At 44.5% G+C, this 20,065-nt stretch overlaps 2 protein-coding genes across 5 annotated transcripts in view; one reads left to right on the plus strand and one right to left on the minus strand.

The window, feature by feature from the left end:
• Positions 1–495: 495 nt before the first annotated feature.
• LOC135921744 (uncharacterized) lies at positions 496–11,231 on the plus strand. Its single transcript, XM_065456047.2, has 4 exons — positions 496–2,109; positions 3,404–3,658; positions 6,513–6,773; positions 8,428–11,231. The coding sequence occupies exons 1-4, from the start codon at positions 1,506–1,508 to the stop codon at positions 9,117–9,119; spliced, it is 1,812 nt and encodes a 603-aa protein (XP_065312119.2). The 5' UTR covers positions 496–1,505; the 3' UTR covers positions 9,120–11,231.
• A 5,309-nt stretch (positions 11,232–16,540) lies between these two features.
• LOC135921743 (sodium-coupled monocarboxylate transporter 1-like) overlaps positions 16,541–20,065 on the minus strand; it is a 69,158-nt gene continuing 65,633 nt past the window's right edge. The window contains exon 10 of one of the 4 annotated variants that reach the window (XM_065456045.2): positions 16,541–18,812. In XM_065456045.2, the coding sequence (XP_065312117.1) occupies positions 18,651–18,812 (162 nt within the window). In that variant the 3' untranslated portion in view covers positions 16,541–18,650. The remainder of the gene's footprint in view (positions 18,813–20,065) is intronic. The other 3 variants (XM_065456046.2, XM_065456044.2, XM_065456043.2) reach the window with 3 other exon arrangements.

Here is a 20,065-nt window from a genome sequence, read left to right on the forward strand (position 1 = left end):
TTAGTTCGTGATGTCAGTCGGAAAACGCGACTGCCAAATTCATAACTTTCATGCACTACAAAATCTCGCACTATTTATCGTAACGAAATATTGACAAAAGTCCTTAAGAATATTTTGGTCTATATAATGCAGGTATTTGTGTCAGGAATGTATCAACGTTCTGGAACACACACACACACACACACACACACACACACACACATATATATATATATATATATATATATATATATATATATATATATATATATATATATATATATATATATATATATGTGCGCGCGCGTGTGTGTATGTCTGTGTGTGCAGGCTCAGCGAAACACTCGAAACGAATGCAAAGGTGCAGACGCGGTGTAGGCGTTGTGCTATGTCTGACGAATGTGCACGGTGTGCGTAAGTTTGAGAGGTCCTGAACTGGAGGTATGATCGGTTTCTGGGGCGTAAATGCACACCACAGTTGCGCAGACACGTCAGACGCGCGTAAGCGGAGTTTTAACGGTACTCGACCGTGCTCGTCTGCTGCGTCGTCTGCTGCGCCGCTGCTTCGCATCTGCACCAAGTCGGCACCGACCGTGGAGCGGGTGCAGCAAAATCACGAACCAGCCCTGCACCTTTCCTGCACTTTTTCAAACGAACGTCGTGGTTCTGCGGGCGTCATTGCTGCACCGCTGAAACGAATGGCAGGGTGCAGCACCTCGCGAACTGGTTCTAGTGGTGACGGCGCTGGCATCGAGGCACCCTAGTGACGGCGAATCGAACGTACCAATCGGGGCCACGTGACTACATTCCGAACAGTGAATCTTGGCGGTGAGTGCGCGCGTATCCTGACAGTTGCTTTGTTATGTGGTTGTGTACGCTTTTATTTGCATAGCTTTTTCTTACTCCGTACCGTGGTCTCTTCGCGCCTATCAATGGAGCCTCCCGCTCGGAAGAGGAAAATGTACCTGCACGATGGCCAACGTTTTCACGTTCCCTCATCGACACGCCGCTATAGGTTGCGTCACATGTCACAGCCGGTTGCGCAAGGGCATGCTTCGAACATTGCCGAGTCTGATCTGTCCTGCTCGTTTGACGACTGTCCGCTACTTTCAGACGATGAAATCGGCGCATCGTCAGCTGGCCGTCAGACTGAGAATGCATGCCCGGCCCCAGACGAAGGCAACGAAAGCGGGCAATCCGACCCAGTACCGCCGATAGACGTTGCCCAAGCGCTCGCAACGGCTCTGCGCGAGTATGGCACGGCCACCCTTCCTGGATCCACAACATCAAAAGCTGCTGCAGTCGTAATGATTCTAGCTTTTGTTGTTGCGCATGGGCTGCCTTGGGACACCGTGGACGGGTTGTTGCGTCTCATCGAAGCATTGTTTGGATTTCAAGGTGACATGCTGCCTCGAAGCAAGTATCTACTCAGGAAGTTGTGGAATCCAACGATGCATACGGCCGTGAATCGCCATTACTAGTGCAACATTTGCGGAAGTCAACTAGAGCAGCTAAGTTCAGAGACAATGCGCTGTCGAGAATGCCAAGCAGATATGAAAGTCTCGCTATTGAATAACGCAGGTTGCTTTTTCAGCATCTTGAACATCAAGCAGCAAATTGGTCAGTCAATAGCAAAGTTTAAGGACCTTCTGTTCGCCCAAATGGAAAAAATAGAGCAAGGATTGCAATGCGATTCAGTGAGTGACATCACCAGTGGTGCCATATACAAGAGTCTTAGACAGAGTGGCAAGATATCCCACAAGGACTTGACGCTCACATTCAACACTGACGGAAGCCCTGTTTATAAATCGTCGAAAGCGTCTGTGTGGCCCATCCAGTTCACTATAAATGAACTACCGCCAGGTGTGCGCCGCCAAAGCCCTGTTCTGGCTGGATTGTGGTTTGGCCACAAACATCCAGACATGATGGTGTTTATGGAAAAATTTGTGGAAGCATTGCAGGCTGTTGGAACTGTTGTGTGGCAGCATGGAACAGAAACGGTTAGATCAAAAGTTCATTCCATCTGCTGTTCAGTTGATGCACCAGCCCGTGCAGCAGTGACAAACCAGACACAGTTCAATGGAAGGTTCGGCTGCTGCTGGTGCCTGACCTGTGCAGAGCAAATCGAAGGTATGGCGTTTTTCACATTGCTCATGAATTATTAGCTCTCTCTGATTCCGATGTGCCCGCTAGTTGAGTGACTATACGCCATTTTGTCATAAGGATGTGTTGGAAAATGTCTTGCCACGATAACTAGTCTTAGACTCAAACATTGCAGATCAAAGTTGTTTTCACGTTGGCTTCTATAATGTTTTACTTTGTGTGATGATACCTTCTAAGCATACTTGTGACTTCCTTGCAATGGGTTTTCTTCTTAAGCTAGTTTATGGAATGCGTAAGTTCTGTCCATGTTTTGACAGTGCGGTGCATGCTCTGCATTATGTTGTGTTTTACAGCATCCATAGAGGAGTGGTGTGTAAGTTCTCTCTGCTCCGGCGTTCACCCTATTTGAAGTGCAACTGCTATGTAACAACTTTATAGTGGGGGGACACAGTGCTGCATTGTCGATTTACACTGTGGGCAATAGCTTGTAACAAAAGGTAGCACAGTACAGAGGCAGTAGCATTTAGTGTAGTGATTAAACCGATCTATTCGGGCTTACTTTATAGGTACTGATGGGCTATTTGGGTACCCATGATTTTGGTGAAGCAGTGCACTTGGAAAAAAAGGACTGCTTCTGGACATTTGGACATACGTCAGTGCATGTGTATGTCCTCATAATTCATTTTCATGTGAACTTGTGTTTTTTCCCAAGTGCGCTGATTCACCAAAGTCATGTCAAGTGGGCTGTATATAGGTCAGTGGCATGTTTACACTGAGGCCTTTAGGTGACTTAGAGCATGCTAAAATCGTTTTGTTCAGGCTGTTCTTGGTGCAGTGCAACGTGATGAACTTGAAATCTACTGAAGCAAGGTGTTAGGCTGGGGCTAGTTGGTAATCCATAATGTGCCCGGGGCGACAGCATACAAAGGACGGAAAGGCACGATGGAGACAAGTACACGATGAACAAATTGGCTGGCACTTTCCTGCAAGCATTCTATATTGATGCAGATTCTTGCTAGAATAAAAAGAACATATGCTTCACATTTCTGTGCACATATTTGTTGAAAGTACTGAATTGCTTGCAGTTGACATCATAGCTTTCATGTCACCACCTGTTACTGTTTAACTTGTGAAGGGCCATGAGATGCATAAGGTGCTGCATCGCATTAATGTAAATGTCAGGCAACCTACTACGTTGTACCCTACAAAGCACCAATATGTCACTATGAGCACACTAGTAATAAACATTATGGGATTTCCTATAAATATTTGTATTTTTAGGTGTATGTAAAAAAATTTATGGGCATTTCCTTCATTGTAGGTACTCCTCGTTACATCCAAACGGACTTTGCACTGAGAACAGAAGAAGGGGTCCTGAGAGACATGAAGCTTGCCCTTGAGCTGAATATGCCAGTGAATGGCATCATGGGTCCATCGCCCCTGATAAACCTTAATTTGTTCAATCCAGTGTTGAGCCAGGCAGTTGACTACATGCACTGTGTGCTGCTTGGAGTGACAAGGCAGCTTACCGAGTTTTGGCTGGACAGTGCAAACTGCCAGGAGCCGTTCTACATCGGTATGTACCTGTGCTCACTTGTTAAAGTGGAGTAATTGAATTCTATATTTTGTTCAGATAAGTCAATTTTGAAGGGAAATAACAATTTGCTCTTGCAGTGCATGTGACAAGAGTATGCCTGATAACATCCATGATTTAGCTGGTACTGATGTTATACACATACAAACATTACTTTTTTTTTTTAGAAATATTACATATCTTGCGCACAAGTCAGAATACTAATGTAATGCAATGCGCTTGCCATGCTCTAAATTGGAGAAAAAAAAGAAGGGGCAATCAACCATTCCTGTATACTGGGGAGTGCCGAGCATTGTAAAAAATATCCCACTAAAACTTGCAATTGGTCCAGTGTGGATACCTGCCTGGAAATAGCACTGAAAAGGAAATGTTTACAGACTACAGTAGGAATGCCTTTATGTAAGAAGTACACGTAACCGAAATTGACAGATTTGGCCGAGCTGGGTTGAACTAGTTATAAAACAGCTGATTGCTGAGTTGTCGGCTAGTTATTTCAACAGAAAAGACACAATCCAAAATTTTTGTTAGTACTTTTTTTGATTTCACGTGATATTCTGTGACTTGCATGTTCTAAGACCTATGGTAAGCATGTGGCTTAAAGAAACTAGAACACGTCATTGCAGTATTACCAGCGTCTGCATGTTCATCATCATTAACGTCTCCGTTTTTGTCGATTAGTATAATGCTTGCATTCTTCCAATTTTCTGGGACCCTTGCAGTCGATAGTCACCTTGAATAAAGAGCCGCCAGTTTTCCAAGCATTGTGTCTCCTCCATCTTTGATTAAATCGACTGTTATTCTATCTTCCCCTGCTGCGCTCTCTTGCTTGTTTCACGTCTTGTAAGGCCCTTCTCAGCTCATCGCGAGTTATAGGAGTTTCTGTATTCTGTTCTTTACTGTTTTGAATGGAGTTCTCCCGAGTCCTCTGGGCACTGTACGGGTCAGTACAGAATTCTTCCACTGCCTTTACTATACCTTCAAGATTGCTGATGGTATTACCCTGCTCATCTTTTAGTGCATACATCTTGGTTTGTCCTATGCCAACTTTCCTGCTCACTGATTTCAGGCTGTGTCCATTTTTTACGGCTTCTTCAGTCTTTCTCATGTTATAGTTAAGACTATCACTTATTTTCGCCTTGATCAGTTTTCACAGTTCCGTGAATTCTACCTTATCTCTTTAATTCGACACTTTCATTCTTTGTCGTTTCTTTATTAGGTTCTTTGTTACTTGGGAGAGCTTGCCTACTGGTTTCCTTGGTGCCTTGCCTCCCACTTCAATTGCTGCCTCTGAAGCCAGCCTAGTTACGGTTTCATTCATTACCTCTATGTCAGCGTCTCTCTGTTCTAAGGCTGCATATTTGTTTGCAAGTACCAGCCTGAATTTGTCTGCTTTTACCCTTACTGCCTCTAGGTTGACCTGTTTCTTCTTGACCAATTTGGCTCTTTCTCTCATCAAATTGAGGTGAATCCTAGCCCTTTCTAACCCATGGCCACAGCACTTTATTCTACCTATCACTTCTACATCCTGCACTATGCTGGGATCGGCAGACAGTATGAAATCAATCTCACTTCTTGTTTCACTATTACGGCTTTCCCAGGTTCACTTTTTATTGCTACGCTTCCTGAAAAAGGTGTTCATTATTCGAAGCTTATTCCTTTCTGTGAATTCTGCCAGCATCTGTCCTCTAGCGTTCCTAGAACCAATGCCATAGTTTCCAATTGCCTGTTCCCCAGCCTGCTTTTTCCCCATTTTTGCATTGAAGTTACCCATTACTGCAGTATACAGAGTTTGCACTTTTCTCATCGCTAATTCATCTTCATAAAACCGATCTACTTCATCATCATCGTGACTGGATGTTGGAGCATAGGCTTGTACTGCAACCCTCTCATTAATGCTGTAGAATTCATCAATGTTGCCCGCCATGACCTTATGGATTAGGAATCCTACCCCATATTGCTTCTTATCTGGGAGACCTCTATAGCAGAGGACATGGCCGTTATTCAGCAATGTATAAGCGTCACCAGTTCTAGTCTCACTAAGGCCGATGATATCCCAAACAATATGTGGCAGTTCCTCAAAGAGTCCTACTAAGCTAGCCTCACTAGACAGAGTCCGGCTGTGAAAGGTTGACAGGGTCATTTTCCATTGGCGGCCTGCCCAGACCCAGAGATGTTTAGCAGCCTCTGCTGCGTTGACCACCGCATTGGTTAGGTGCTTCGTAGCTGCTGGGGACTGAGACCCATGGGTTATTTGTAGGAATCATAAGGGGAGGGGGTGGCCAAATACTGTACCAGAGAGGTCAATTCCTGTTCTGGTGAGGGAGTGTCTTTGTCTAAGCTGAGTGTGCCTTCCTAATTTGGTTGTCCCTGAATTAGCATAGTCCCACTCGCTCTCTGCATCTTTTGCCGGTGTCAGGCATCACTGCAAGCCTCTGGATGTCATATAACTGTAAAGGCAATGTGCTTCTCTGTGCATTAAGAAAATTGATAGTATAGGTTTCATATCACAGCAGCCAACATTGGCTATAATGCACCAAGCACTAATAAATGTTGTTTTAATAATGCCTAATGCTTGGATTGCTATAAATATTTGTGGCCTTGCCACAGCTACCATACTATGTGGAGTCTGTATATTTATGTGTTTGTGTCCACATGGCATTGCGTGAAAACTAGGCTATTACTAAGACATGGTTAACATCTAGTCTTGGTACTTGAGAAACTGGGCATATGATTGCACTATTCCCAACCATTGCAAGTATTGTAACAGGTGAGGCAAACATCCTCTTCATGGCATAGGTGGAATTTGTGGTAGTAACTACGGCTTATTTTTGTGCAGGTGCTCCTTCAACTATAGCCAAGCTGGATAAACGTCTCCTGAGTATTTGCCCACCCCACTGCTTCACACGGCTGCCACGGTCCTTGGCAGACAGGTGCTTCTGGAAGGCGAGCGAGTGGAAGAACTGGCTGCTCTACTACTCTCTGCCAACAGTACTCGGAGTGCTGCCACCGCGGTTCTGGAGGCACATGTCAATGCTGGCCGAAGCCATTTTCACTCTGCTCAAGAGTGAAATTTCACCAACTGATCTTCAATGTGCAGGTAAATTGTTTACTCGCATTTAGACTATCTTGCTTCTATTTTTAAGAGTATTTACTACTCAGCCTGTTATTAGCATTCTCCTGCTGCCAGTGTTCCCTTGTCATAGTCATTAGCTGGTCCTTCATCAAACCTGCAGCCCCCAGCGACAGCTGTTAAGTGCATTTGCTCTAAACGTGTGTGCAAGAGTAAAAGCTTTTAATCTCGGCAAAAAAATACTGCATGGCCATTTGGTCACAAGTCTGCTTCAGACCAAAGTTAGGGGTGTCGTTATTAGGAATAGGTAAACTAAAATCGAAATTTTCGAGAGCATTGTTTAGGGTAATCTTATGATGCGAATGTTATGTTAGTATACACATTACATACTTACTGTACACAAACTGAAAAGCCAAAGAGCAACAATGTGCACACCTTTGGTTAGAGCAGAGGCGCAGAGACTACTCTGCCCCTACACAACCTTTTGCGCATCACAAAGCATCACATAGTACGTGCCTTAGCCAATCAATTCTGTGGAAGCTTGCTAGGTGGTCATTTTCCATCTTAGCTAACCACTATACTTGCAGGCTGAAGTAATCAGCAAGCCCAAAGCGACACTGATTATGGCAAAGGCTTGGATTTGTCAGGGAATTCAACCTTGTTCTGCAATATAGCTTTCTGATTCACTCAAATAGCAGAGTGAAAGGCCCTAAAAGTGCCTGTCCCTGGATCGAGTCTTGTAAAACAAATGCATCCTCTAGTGCAAAGCTTTTCTCCTGACACTACTTTTCTTTCATGACTTATACAGCATGCTATATACCACTGTGGCAGGTGCATTTCTGATCGTCCATTCACTCTGCATATTCCCCTCGATGTCCCTGTACCCAGCTGTGCACCCAGTGAAAAAGTGCTCCCGCAGCCTCGTTTGCACAATTTTCTGGCAGATGTGTTTTGTCTGATATTTGAGGTCGCACTGATGTGGGAGCATTGTGCACACACTCTAACTTGTATAGGAGGGTAAACAAGAGTCAGAAAAGACTTATATCTGGTCCTGCACTACAATAGGTTGCATTTTATGTGCTCTGAACTGCATTTGTTTTGTTCCACTGCTGCACTTCTGAAGCTGTGCTACACCAACTATCCTAATTTTGTGCACTGCTGGTTTCTTCTGGTAGCCATAGCTTCTGAAATTTATGAAGCCTTTAATTAGACTGTCTGAGTCATTACAATTTCACTCTCATTGACAACCATGGCAGCATTGTTTTCTTTTCTGTTTTTTTTTCTGTGAATGCTAAAACAAAATGCGATGCAGGAAGATAAAACACTCAATCTGTGCACATTTCATGAAAAGGGACAGAGAAAGGACGATAGTGAAGCGGCCAACAGGGGTGGATGTTTTCTCAAGTTGAGTATTGGACTGCAGTTATCATGTGACTATTGTAGATACATCCCCAGACACTATAATACATGCTCAAGCTGTGTCAGAGTGTATTTGTTCTGTGTCCCCCATTATGTAAAGTTTTACTCTTGATACATGGGGATGCTCTAATTTAAACCTTGTTAGAGACACACGTTAAGTGGATGAAAGTATTGGAGATGTGATAATTTACACGTGCATTGACAAGCTTACTCAAAGCTTTCTTTCAACAATACTCTTACATGAAACAATTATTTTTTCTAGGTCACCTGCTTGAATCATTTGTGTGCAGAGCTGCAAACCTCTATGGGACTCGCTTCATGACTTATAACGTCCACCAGCTTCGCCATCTGACGTCAAGCGTGGAGCATCTGGGTCCTCTTTGGGCAAACTCAGTGTTTCCCTTCGAAACAGGGAATGGGAAGCTCACAAAGATGGTAAAGGCAGCAAAAGGAGCTCCGACACAAATACTGGAGAGAGTCACTCTGGAAGGAGAGCTGGAGCTTGCGCTGCATTTGCTTTCTCTTCCGCATGATGTGGTGAGGTTTTGCGAAAGACTGCTTGGCAATGTTCCTATTAAGAAAGTGACTCGAATTGATAATGTATGCTTATTTGGAGCACCAGTTACAGCTATGTTGTCCGAGCGGGAACTGCAATCTGTGCAAAATTTCTTGGACACAACATGTGCTGTAATTGAGGAATATTCAAGAATGAGCTTTGAAGGCACAATTATACACAGCCAGCAGTATAGAAAAGCAAAGAAAAGTGACTGTTCTGTCGTTGCAAGCCATGATGGGAAATTTTTTATAGTTTCCCATATATTGCATGTAATTGCCGGCATTTCTGGCTTGGTTCTCTTGCTTTGTCAGAAACTGGGAATTGGTGAAAATGCTGATGGTTTTCCTCCTCACATCAAAGAGTGTTTTTTTCACCTGTTGACACTTGTGTTGTTTTAAAGCCTGCTTCTGTTGCAATGCCGGCTTTGTTTATAGACTTTGAGGCTGAAAGCAAGCAGTATGTATGTGCATTGCCCAACATTGTAGAACGGGATTGAACTGAAGTACAAAAACAAAAGTCTCTGCGTCACTGTATTTACGGAAATCTAACTAGCACGTTTTTTCTGAGAAACTGCGTTAAAAAATAACCTGAACTTATATAAAACAAAAGCTGCATATATGGCCACCAGTGTTTGTGGCATTGTGGAAAGCTCGGTATCTGCAAGAACGCTCGCTGCCGCCTACTTTGACAAGTCAGATGAAGAGTTGCATATAATCTGAATTAACTTCTGGGGTGTTACATGCCAAAACTATGATCTCATTATGAGGTGCGCTGTAGTGAGGGACTCTGGATTAATTTTTACCACTCGGGTATATTCAACGTGCCCCGAATATGCACTGGTTCCTTCATTGCTGTGTTCTACTGTTGGTGTATAGTGCTCTTTGAGCTGTTTGGTCGGAGTAAATTCCTCAAACTGGGCTTTACTCTGCGAAAGCAGAGACGAGCTTGCATTGCTGAATGTTTGGCAATGTCGATGTTAGGAGAATGAAGCTAGGATTGGGCTTCCTGAATGATCCTATTAGTCTGCGCTCGTAATGCAGATTGCTTACCCTTAAATCAATCAATCCGGATAGTGTCGAAGCTAGCTGATGTCCTTGCAACTGTGCCGATCTTCACATCCATGATCATTTCATTCCTCATTGCCCTCAATGTGAAGCCAGAGTAGAGTTGTAACCTTGCAGAAATTGAAGAAGAGACTGGCAGTCTAAGCTTACCGTATTTACTCAAATCTAAACCGCCCTTTATTGTAAAAAAACAAAGAAAACTTACCTCAAATGCAAGCCGAATTAAAAAAAGGCCTTTTTATTGACAGAAAAGCATGATTTTTATTATATAAGTGTGCGTACCATAGGCACGTCCTAAGTTCACTTGTCATCCACAACATCGCTGTCCTCCTCTTTGCTCACTTCCCAAAGAGCATCGTCCTCACTTCAGTCCAGCGTGTTAGAAATGCAGCATTTTCGGAATGCTCTGGTAATCATTTCAGCTAGAATTTCATCCCATGCCACTGCAAGCCAGGGCATCTATTCTGCAATGGTGATACCATTGTCTTCATGTGACGTAATGCTCAAACAGCCAATCAGCTCATCCGATTTTTCTCAACCAGCCAATCAGTGTGCAATTGAGGGTGACACTACAGTTGAACCCACTTATAAAGATATCGGTTAGCACAACAAAATACTGCTACACTGTCAACTTTTGTATGTTTTGTATGGGGAAATAACCTGCTTTCTACAGTGGCCCCATGCCGCATTATCGGTTATAACGATGAATTCTGGCTGCTGAATGTCCGTGCTGAAAGGTAACGGAATCTGAAATCCTTGAAAAGAAAAAAAGTGAAATGCTAGCCGCTCCATGCTTGCCCGCCACTGCAACTGCCGCCGTGCGCTTCCCTCCATGGGAGATTCACACCAGCCTCGCGCATCTCTCCCGTCGCCCTTCCACCCCTCCGAACAAGAATGGGCTGCGGCCATAGCTCTGTGCCTCGCCACTCTCCAAAACGCAAGTGGACCACGCCAACTGCACCGCCGGCACTGCTCCCAGATTGCTCGCTGGGCCATCTCTATGGCTGGGTCCTCACTGTTGGTTCTTTATTCTATGGTCCTCATTCTGCCCAGTTCTGCTAATGGATTAAGTCACTCGTACTTGTCTCTGTTTGTTGCATCGAAGCCATTCCTGGCCATGTTGTTTCTCAGCCTTGTATGAGTTGCTGCCGAAATGGAAGATGGCTGATCTGCCTGCTGTTCATCAGCAATCCACTACTTTGCTGGTGAAAAAAAGGCACACTGCTATAGATTTGGAAACCAAATGCTTCTAACTGATGAGGCGATCGTCACAAACGTGCATCGGATAGCGACAGTGACGGCCACGACAGCAGCGCCGACACTGTAGGGCAGGCTGCTTCAAATCGGCTTCACCCAGTCCATCGTGGCGCTGTTCATGGAACTTTTCTCGTGAACGTGCGCTACAACATTCCTGGGGAACTTTTATTTGGCCAGTAGTGTGTTGTGTCCGTCCATCGATAAAACAGCACAGCATTGCTCTTTTTCACTTCTTCCCATAACCTGCTGTCCTAAGCTTGATCTCTTTCACTCTTCGTTTACTGTGTATATGCCATGGGCATGTCGAAGAACACCGGTGTCTGGTCAGTGTTTGCAATCTGCTCCAGTTGGTAGCTCTTTTGCAACCATTTCTCGATGACGTAGTACTGGAATGCCATGAGCTTTTCCTCAGAATTCGCTGGCTAGTTTCTGGCACACGAAAGCCAGTCTGAGGCTGAAGCCGAAACATTTCATGAAACGCGTTACCCAGCCTTTGCTGTGCTTGAAATTGGTTTGTGTGATATACCCCTAGCATTGGTGACCTCCCTTGCCTTTGCCTGTATAATCCCCATCGTTATGTGCATTCCTGCTTCTCTCTGTTCCCTAATGAATACGCCGTATCTTCCACCTCATGGTGTTGACTCCTCTGTGGTCCGGTGAAACCCATGTGGGCTGCACTGCAGTTGGAAAGCTTGTTCCATTTCCGCCACCGTAGCATGTTCTTTTCGTCCATGCCGAACTCGTGCTGTACTTGGAGGTTGGAGGTTTTCTCCATGTGTAAAACGACCTTTTGCCATTAGCCTGTAGTGTAGTGGCACCACTTGGTCAGTGCCACCACAGTGGCTGGCACGAGGCTACAGTGCAACACTTGAAAAAAATTTGGACAACCTGCTCTGAACGATCGCTTCCAGAAAACACTATGGCGCACGCATATGTTGCTACAAGTCTGTGACGGTGAGGTGGCGATAGGTATGTGGCAGTTGTGGCCAAACCACCGACTCAAATCTAAGCCGACCCCTTGCTTCCGTACTTCATTTTCTTTTTAGAAGTACGACCAGTAATTACGGTATTACAAACACTGCACATATGTTAGTACACTTGTTTTTCCTGTCCCATTAAAGAAGCACATTGTGTTGGAAACATGAACCAACTAGCCAATTTAAATATTTAACTTTTATGTTACCTGCATTTGTAGGTCTCAGTATCTGTACATGAGAATGTTAAATTTACATGTACAGTGAAACCTTGTTAAATCGTAGTTGGCCGTAGCTTGGAAAAAGTATGTATTAAACGGTAGTACTGCTAAACTGAAATAGTGTGAGATTGCTCACTTACCTGTCAAAAATGGAACTCGGAGAGAGTGCAATAAAAGGGCAAAAAACATGCAGTATTATCCATTTTGCACGACAAAAGTCTGTTATATTCGTTTGATGCCGCGGCAGCCTAGCAGCGACGACAGCAGCATCAAACTCCTTTAAGCTCGGCAAACACTCGCATGAGGCTGACGTAATGTGCATCTTCTGCCACTGTTGGGCCTGAATCGCCCGTGCTGTCGTTTTCTGTGTCGTCCTCATCACTGTCGTTAGGGGACGCTTCAGCAATAACAGAGGCAACGATGGTGAAAAGACAAACCTCAAAAAGTTTAACCTCGTAGCCAACGTCTTTTCGCAGTCCCAGCAGCACTGCCGAGCATCTTCTCCTTCGCATTCCAAATGCCACATACCATATTGAACGTTGGATCCTTCTCGTGTGCCAGCACCAACTTTGTGCCACGTTCGGTTGCACAAACAATTTCCAATTTTTCATTTATGCTGAGCACCTGGTTTTTGTCCAAACTTTGGCATGACGCAAGTCCTAGCTTGCACGATGCCACAACACTATCTGGCTCGGCACCGAAATAATGTTGATGTTAGTGTGGCTTCACCCTTCCAAGCGGCTTCTGCGTTCGTACTTCGAGGCCGTTCTGATCTGCCTGGCCGACCTACCGCCGTGATTGTGCTAGGAAAAGTGCAAACACTATGTGTTAACCAATACGTACGCAATAAACTGGAACGGTTTATGCGAATACAAAACAGATTATGTTGAATAGCCGCTGAGTTGGGGTTACTACGTTTAAAATGAAACTGCTGTTTAAGCAGGTACAGTTTAGCGATGTCTTACTGTATTCTTGTACAGTAAGTCACTGCAACATAGTGTTTGTAGTAATAATTAATTCATAAATAGTTAATAGTTAGCCTTTTTGTATCTTGTTTCGTAATCCACATTGTGAAAACTTATTGCTGTTTCTGACGATGAGCCGTCACACTTATAAGCCATTATATTTGGAGAAATACTTTGATGGCTGATAATTAAATCCTCTTCCCGGAAGAGGTGCACCAGTATAGTTCTGTTGCGTATGGAAATCTGAAATCACAGCTACTTGATGGAATTTGATGGAATTCAGACTATAAGGTACATATGTTGTCCACTGATAAGCATGTAGTACTGTAAATTCTTAATAACACTGCACTGAGCTTATGTATGTAAGCTATGCATTAGGAGACATGTAATGTGTTTAGTTGAACTAGTGCAGGGGTGTTTTTGCTGTAGAATATATCGGCCAGGTCGGTAGTTAATATTCTACATATTGGAACCCAGATCATGGTAGTGAATCACAATTTTTCAGGTATTATGACAATAACAAGATTGAGCATGTGCTGTTGAAGCAAAATTCTAGGGACCATGGGAATGGTGGCCAAACTGCACGGCTGAGCTCTCCAGTGGTGGCGTACCTTTGTCTGAAACTTCTGTACTGCCCAAGTGCATCGTTTTTACGCAAAGCTTTCCTTGGCTTTTGCAAGGGATGTTTGCTCAGTCACTTTCTTACTGAGTATACTTGGCAAGTTTCTTGCTGAGTAAACTAGCCAATGCTTGATGCATTCTTAGTAAACTGGGCTGGTCCCGGAGATGATGCGGTCTGAACTAGGCCAATTCTGGAAACTCTAATGTGTTGTTGCTTGAGTCACATAGAGTTTCCACAGTCGTGTGGGCATTTTTGGTGGCAGAGCAATTTTAAAGTTGAGCATATAAAGAAAACCTGCATTGTGGGAGTTTGTGGCATTTGCACCTGTGTCATGGGACTGAAGCACATTTTTAAAACTTGTGCTATGCTAAAAACATAGTACATAACGCAGTTACCCGCGCATTAACACTAAGTCAATTGGCTCAAGTTTTCTGTGATGAGAGAATGCGAACAGTTCCTTGTATGTACAGTGTCATACTTGGTGGTAATACATCATACTACATGCTAAATGGTAGAAGTGTTAACTTGCAACTACAAATTTGCATGTTACACGTTGGCTGCCACCAACAAAGAAATGCGACCCCACAGTAAAGGTTGGGTGGAATATACACTTAGCTTTCTTTCTTGGGAAACATAGGCAATGCCAAACAACGTTTGAAAACTTTAGTTGAAGAGCACAGCCAAAGAGTAGACAATGTATAGACCTGTCCAGCTTTCCCCAGTTCACATGTGTGCGTGTTTGCAGTTTGTGTAAAATACCATATGTCCTGGAACATGCACTAAACAGAACGCAAAGCCGCTGGGGACATGATACAGAAAAGATATAATGAAAACCACATACGATTATATGAAAAAGAAAAAGGTAAAACCCATTATGGGGATTCAGGAATTGCCATTCTTCAATATCAATGAGTGTACATAGAGCGCAGCGGTCCTGTTTGACCACCACTTCAATGGTTCATACAATTTTGCTCTCAATCCATGCACACAACTGCTTATTTGTGCTCAAGTATTAATGTGGAATAATCTGTGGTCTTCACTAGTCTTTTTAACGCCACTTAATTGCTTGGGTCGCAGATTGCTATGAACAGTTTTTATATACAGCACAAACCTTAATTGTTCTCAATGAAGTGATTGAATGTAACAGTGAATTTTCTTTACCTTCTCTTCTTACTTTCGTGGCACAGAGTGCCTCCAAGCTGGCGTAACCAGCGTCCCATCTCTGATGGAAGAGGAGAAACGGCGACAGCTGAAGCAAAGTTTTCTCTACCAAGTAAGCTGGTTACGCCAGCTTGGAGGCACTCTGAGCCACGAAAGCAAGAAGAGAAGGTAAAGAAAATTCACTGTAACCATTCTGTTTTTACAAATAAATGCATTGTATAATACAGCTTGTTAAATGACATATGTAATGCAAATGCCTTGTTGTAAAAGAAGTAGTGTGTACTTCAGCTGCCCACTCATTTTTCCTGGCACCTCATGGACAAAAGGTTAACAAAAAGTGCAATGCTGCAGGACAGCACCTTTTGTCCATGAGGTACTTCATGTTGCTTCAAAGAAAGTGTCATCTACAGAGAATCTGACACAGTGCATGTGCTGTCTGAAGCGGGACAGATACAAAGTTGAAGGAACGTGAAACAGAGTGACCTTTTCACTGAAAAGCACAATTTCTTATGCTTATTGTTTGTTTATTAGGCGAGCTCTTACAAACTGGCTCACATGCACCAATACTCATTCCCGTGAACTTGCACTGTACTGATTTTTTATCACCATAAGGATTATGAAACTTCTTTGTTGTTTCAAGATTTTTCAGAACTATTTCGCTAATCCCAAGGTACAATATGTGTTCTCACTCACAACCAATTCTGTCCATTCTATCTGCAGGCATTGATGCAAGGAATGACTGCCAAAGTCATTTTTCACACTGTTTATAATTGCTGTACACTGGGCATGTGAACTTCCATCATGAAACACTACGGTGATATTGTACAACGCATTAAGTCCATGAATATCCCTGACTGACATCTCTGATGCAAGCAATATTATTAGGATGTGACAAAGTGCATGCGTCTTCTGTCACTGATCAAACTGCCTGCAATAAACTCCTTTGCCAACTCGTCCTTGTTTGAAGTGTTTCCAATGCGCTATAATCACATTGCCAGATTCTTTTATTGAGTGCACAAACAAACATGTAGCATTTTATTATGAAACTTTGATGGTACCCGACTCCTATATTGCATTAAAATCTTAGGCAGATCTACTCTGAACAAGGGATTCATTCTCTGATGATAGCTTTTGACAATATCATTGTGCTAAATGCAGTGCTTATTGGTTGGTTGAGGAATGCGTTATGCAAAGGCAGTAGTATCGCCATAAGTGTTCATCCGAGACTATGTCCCCAAGAGAAAATCATTGCATCAAAAGTACCGACACCTGCTTTGATGGGGCTGTATGTGTTCGTTGCATGAAATTCCAGAAGTTGAACTCTGAACATCTTGTTTGCTCTGGTAAATATGTGTCACAATGGTTCAGTGTCATACAGCACATTGATCATGCTCTTGCATGTACTACAAACAACTCATCATAAATCTCGCTGTCGATGAGCTTTTGTATGCACTACGACTTAAGTGCACATACTTTGTATGCAATTCATAGTCATCCTCAAAGATCATGTTGCTCATATGACTACAGTGCGTACACATCACCGCACAGAAAATTGCTGTTTTATAACTTCGTGGCTACATGCAAAGAAACCTATTGAGCGTTCATTGGAATATATTGCTATGCTGTACTGCTCAAGTTCACCACTGCATTAGATCCTTTTCTCGCGAGCAGCAAATTGTTATGGCCAACTTTTTAGAACAACCTATCTTCCTTTGTAGTTGCAGTAGGCGCTTGTGAGCTCCTTTGGTGGCGATACGGGGAAATTACGACCATCGAGAGTTCCTACCGCTTGGGAAAAGCCCGTCACGACAAAAAAAAAATCTTTGATGTCCGGCATGTGGTTCAGGAGTGCCATGCAGAGACGCGTTGTGGAGGCTTTCGTACTGCACAATAACAACTGCGCAGAACTGTCAGCACAACAAATATGTGAGCAATCGTTATGTCTTCAGTGGAAGCAGACAATCGGTACAGTCCAATAGCGACTCTTTTCTCCAAAGAGATGACCGTGCGCACTTGTGTGCTCACGCGGGTCTATCCATAAGCCGGCCACTCAACACGGTACCCGAATGAACTGGGAGTCATGCGCCATGCCTGCTTGAAATGAAATTCCACCAGGTTAGGCAATGTGTTCTCGAACCAGCGTTCATTTCTTTGGAATGTCCACGCTGAACGATGCACAGAATGTACACTTTGAACCAGGACGACGGTTTGCGGTGTCTTGATATGTCCGCTTCTTTGTCAATTTCATTTTTGCAGCATGACACACGCTTGAAAGCGCCTCATTTGGGAGCACATTAGTACCGCGGGAAGATGCTCCTAACGCTCGTCACTAGTTCCCGTACGAAATCCGCCATTTTGAATGCGTTTGCGTTGGATAAGACGCAGTTTTATCTCGGCTCGTGATGATCGGTGACGCCAATGCGATTGCGCTGATTCACTTCATATGCGCCTACAGTTTATTCAAAATGCCGTTTATATTGTTAGGGTGCATTTGGACAGGACCGTCCGCGCCAGAGGAAGGCGAAGATGTAGTGGCAGACTGTCGCCTGGAGCTGTGACCTTTGTACCAGCCTGCGCGATTAGCTCTAACTTTTCCCAATGTAAAGAATTGCAAATACATTTGAGCATCGGGCTTCCTCTTCGTACACTTCTAGCGCACCTCCACCCAATGTTACGCTTGAACCAAATCTAAGCTGAAACGTGGAAGCGCTCACTAAAGGCGCAGAGACATTAAGCAAAAAATAAAAACAAAGTGATTGCTGCAAAACTGCTGCAAGAAAAAGCGCGATTGCTTATCTTTTCTATCGAATAGCCGCGATCAACCGCCGCGGTCGCTCTTGCTCGCGAACCTTCACCAGAAACTAAGTGTGTGCCTGGTGAGTTTTCGCACGTGTTAAAGCGCACAACTACGCAACAGTTGCTTCAGGACATCGCTGAAGGCTGACACAAGCGTTAAATGACGATCAAGAACGCACAACTTGACAGCACGCGCATATAGGCGCTGATGGGTACAGTGCCCCCCCGAAGCCGCCTACGCTTAACAGCCTTGGCGACAGGTGGCGTTGTCGGCGTTTTGAGCGGGGCGTATAGAAAACAATAAATTCGAAAGGAATAAGGGTGGAGATAATGATTGCTTTTAACCTGCTGCCCCATGCAGAGAAACTGAGTGTTTTACTCGCTGAGCTAAACCGGCGCCTTCGGATAGGAGGCCTGGGCACTGTGCTTGATGACGTCATGGTACTTGGACGGAATTTTCCATTGCCAAGCCCGGCGTGACAAAATCGGTGACGTCAAAATCACCGCGGCTTACTCGGGAGCTTCCCCATTAGATTATATGGCAGTCGGGCAAGGTAACATGGCACCACGGATCGAAGGGAACCGGCCTCTCACCGAGACTCTCCCCGAGGGAAATGAGACTCTCAACGCGCTCGCTTGCTCATCAGTAGTTCATAACTCGAAGGACCGCTCGGCGGCGTTCAACTGGCAATTAATGCTTTCGCATTCACTACTCATAAGTGCTCAGGTGTCCACGGATTGTTTATTTGTGAATGTTGTACCTCTTTTATGCTGTTTTATTCTAATCTTACGGCGACGGTCTTCACATCCACAACATCGTGAACTAAGTTACAATTATCTTTGTTTGAAACTATGTATCTGTGCCTGACTTAGACGACTTGTGTTGCGCATTCAGGGTGTTCAGCGGCGTCGGTCTTAGGCATTTCCTGTGTTCCTTTCCTCGAAAACAAACTGGTGAGGGCCGTGCATTCTTCGTCATCGAGATGGCCGGCTGAAGGTTTTTTCCCATCCTGTGTTCTTGCTTCGTGAAGCTGCACAAGCAAAAGAAGAGAATATAGTGTATTTAAGAAATCTTACAAAATAGAGTTCACGTACTTCTAGTCAAGATGCACATAAACCATAACTTCTGCTAAGGCCGCGTTAGTGTTGTAGGATATAAGGACAACAATCAGACTCAACAAGGCAATGAGAATAGGACTGTGAACGCCGGTTTCGTGATATCTTTCCGAAGGTCAGGAGGAAACTGCGCAGATGAGAAGACCATGAAATGTCCAGAGCGAAACCATTAGCCTGTAGCGCAAGATAGTACCGTATGTAGTCGTATAATGACCGCACCCACAACTTGGTAGCCCAAAATTTCGAAAAAAGAATTTCGACAGAAAAGCTACAGCGTTCAGTGCCCCGATGCCACGCGCGAGCATCGGAGGTTGCGAACGTAGTTCCCGCGCCTACTAGGGCGCCCCTCGCGGCGGCGAGTGCGGACCCGGCAGGATACGACCGGCCCGCTTGCGTTTGGAAAGCCTGTCTGTGCACTGTTTCGCGCGTAGCTCTTGCCTTTTCTGAGCAATGTTGAAGCGCAACCCGAGCTGTTGCGTAGTGGGCTGCAACAGCACGCAAACCAACTCACGAGGAACAAAGCTTTACAGGTTTCCGAGCCGATCGTATGAAGTAGAACGGCGTCAAAACTGGATCGCGCTCGTCCGACGGCATAAGCTGTTCTATGTTCCGGCGTTATGCCAAGTGCGTTAACGCTGTATTCATTGCTTTTACAGCAATGATGGCAGCAACGGGACACCTGCAATGCGTACCAGGATATGCAGCAAACAAAGTAGTTTGTTTCCTCACTGTACTGCAGTAAAGCTGTGGAACTCTTTCCCAATTCTCTCTCTTTGAAACAGCGCTAGGGCTCGCTGAGAGCTATGAGGAGGGGTTGCAGCTGGCTCAGCTGGCATACGCCCTTCTGCGCCCAGTATGTGAACTAAGGGGCAGTTGAGGTCGCCAAAATATTTGACGGCGTCGTTTATTGGAACCTCCTTTGCACGCACCGAAAAATCACAACATAAAAGTATCAAACTTCCAGTAACTTGGGCGAGAATATATTCCCAGCATAGTAAAACACACCTGGTAATTAAGTTCCTCACCTTTCTTGTGTTTGGGCAGAGCAACGTTAGAATACCTCGGGTAGGTCTTACGAGTCGTTCGTACGCCCCACATTCTTGGATGAGATGTTTCGGACTCGCATTTGCCGTCCTGTATGTACAGGGAAACTGCCGCGGCGTGCTTG

The sequence above is a fragment of the Dermacentor albipictus genome, chromosome 8 (assembly GCF_038994185.2).
Source record: "Dermacentor albipictus isolate Rhodes 1998 colony chromosome 8, USDA_Dalb.pri_finalv2, whole genome shotgun sequence".
In the NCBI taxonomy this organism is placed as follows: Eukaryota; Metazoa; Arthropoda; class Arachnida; order Ixodida; family Ixodidae; genus Dermacentor; species Dermacentor albipictus.

Coding starts and splice junctions, on each gene's coding strand:
- LOC135921744 (XM_065456047.2), top strand. CDS start 1,506: ATGCGCTGTCGAGAATGCCAAGCAGATATGAAAGTCTCGCTATTGAAT. Junction 2,110..3,403: donor CTGTGCAGAGCAAATCGAAG/GTATGGCGTTTT, acceptor CCTTCATTGTAG/GTACTCCTCGTTACATCCAA. Junction 6,774..8,427: donor AACTGATCTTCAATGTGCAG/GTAAATTGTTTA, acceptor TATTTTTTCTAG/GTCACCTGCTTGAATCATTT.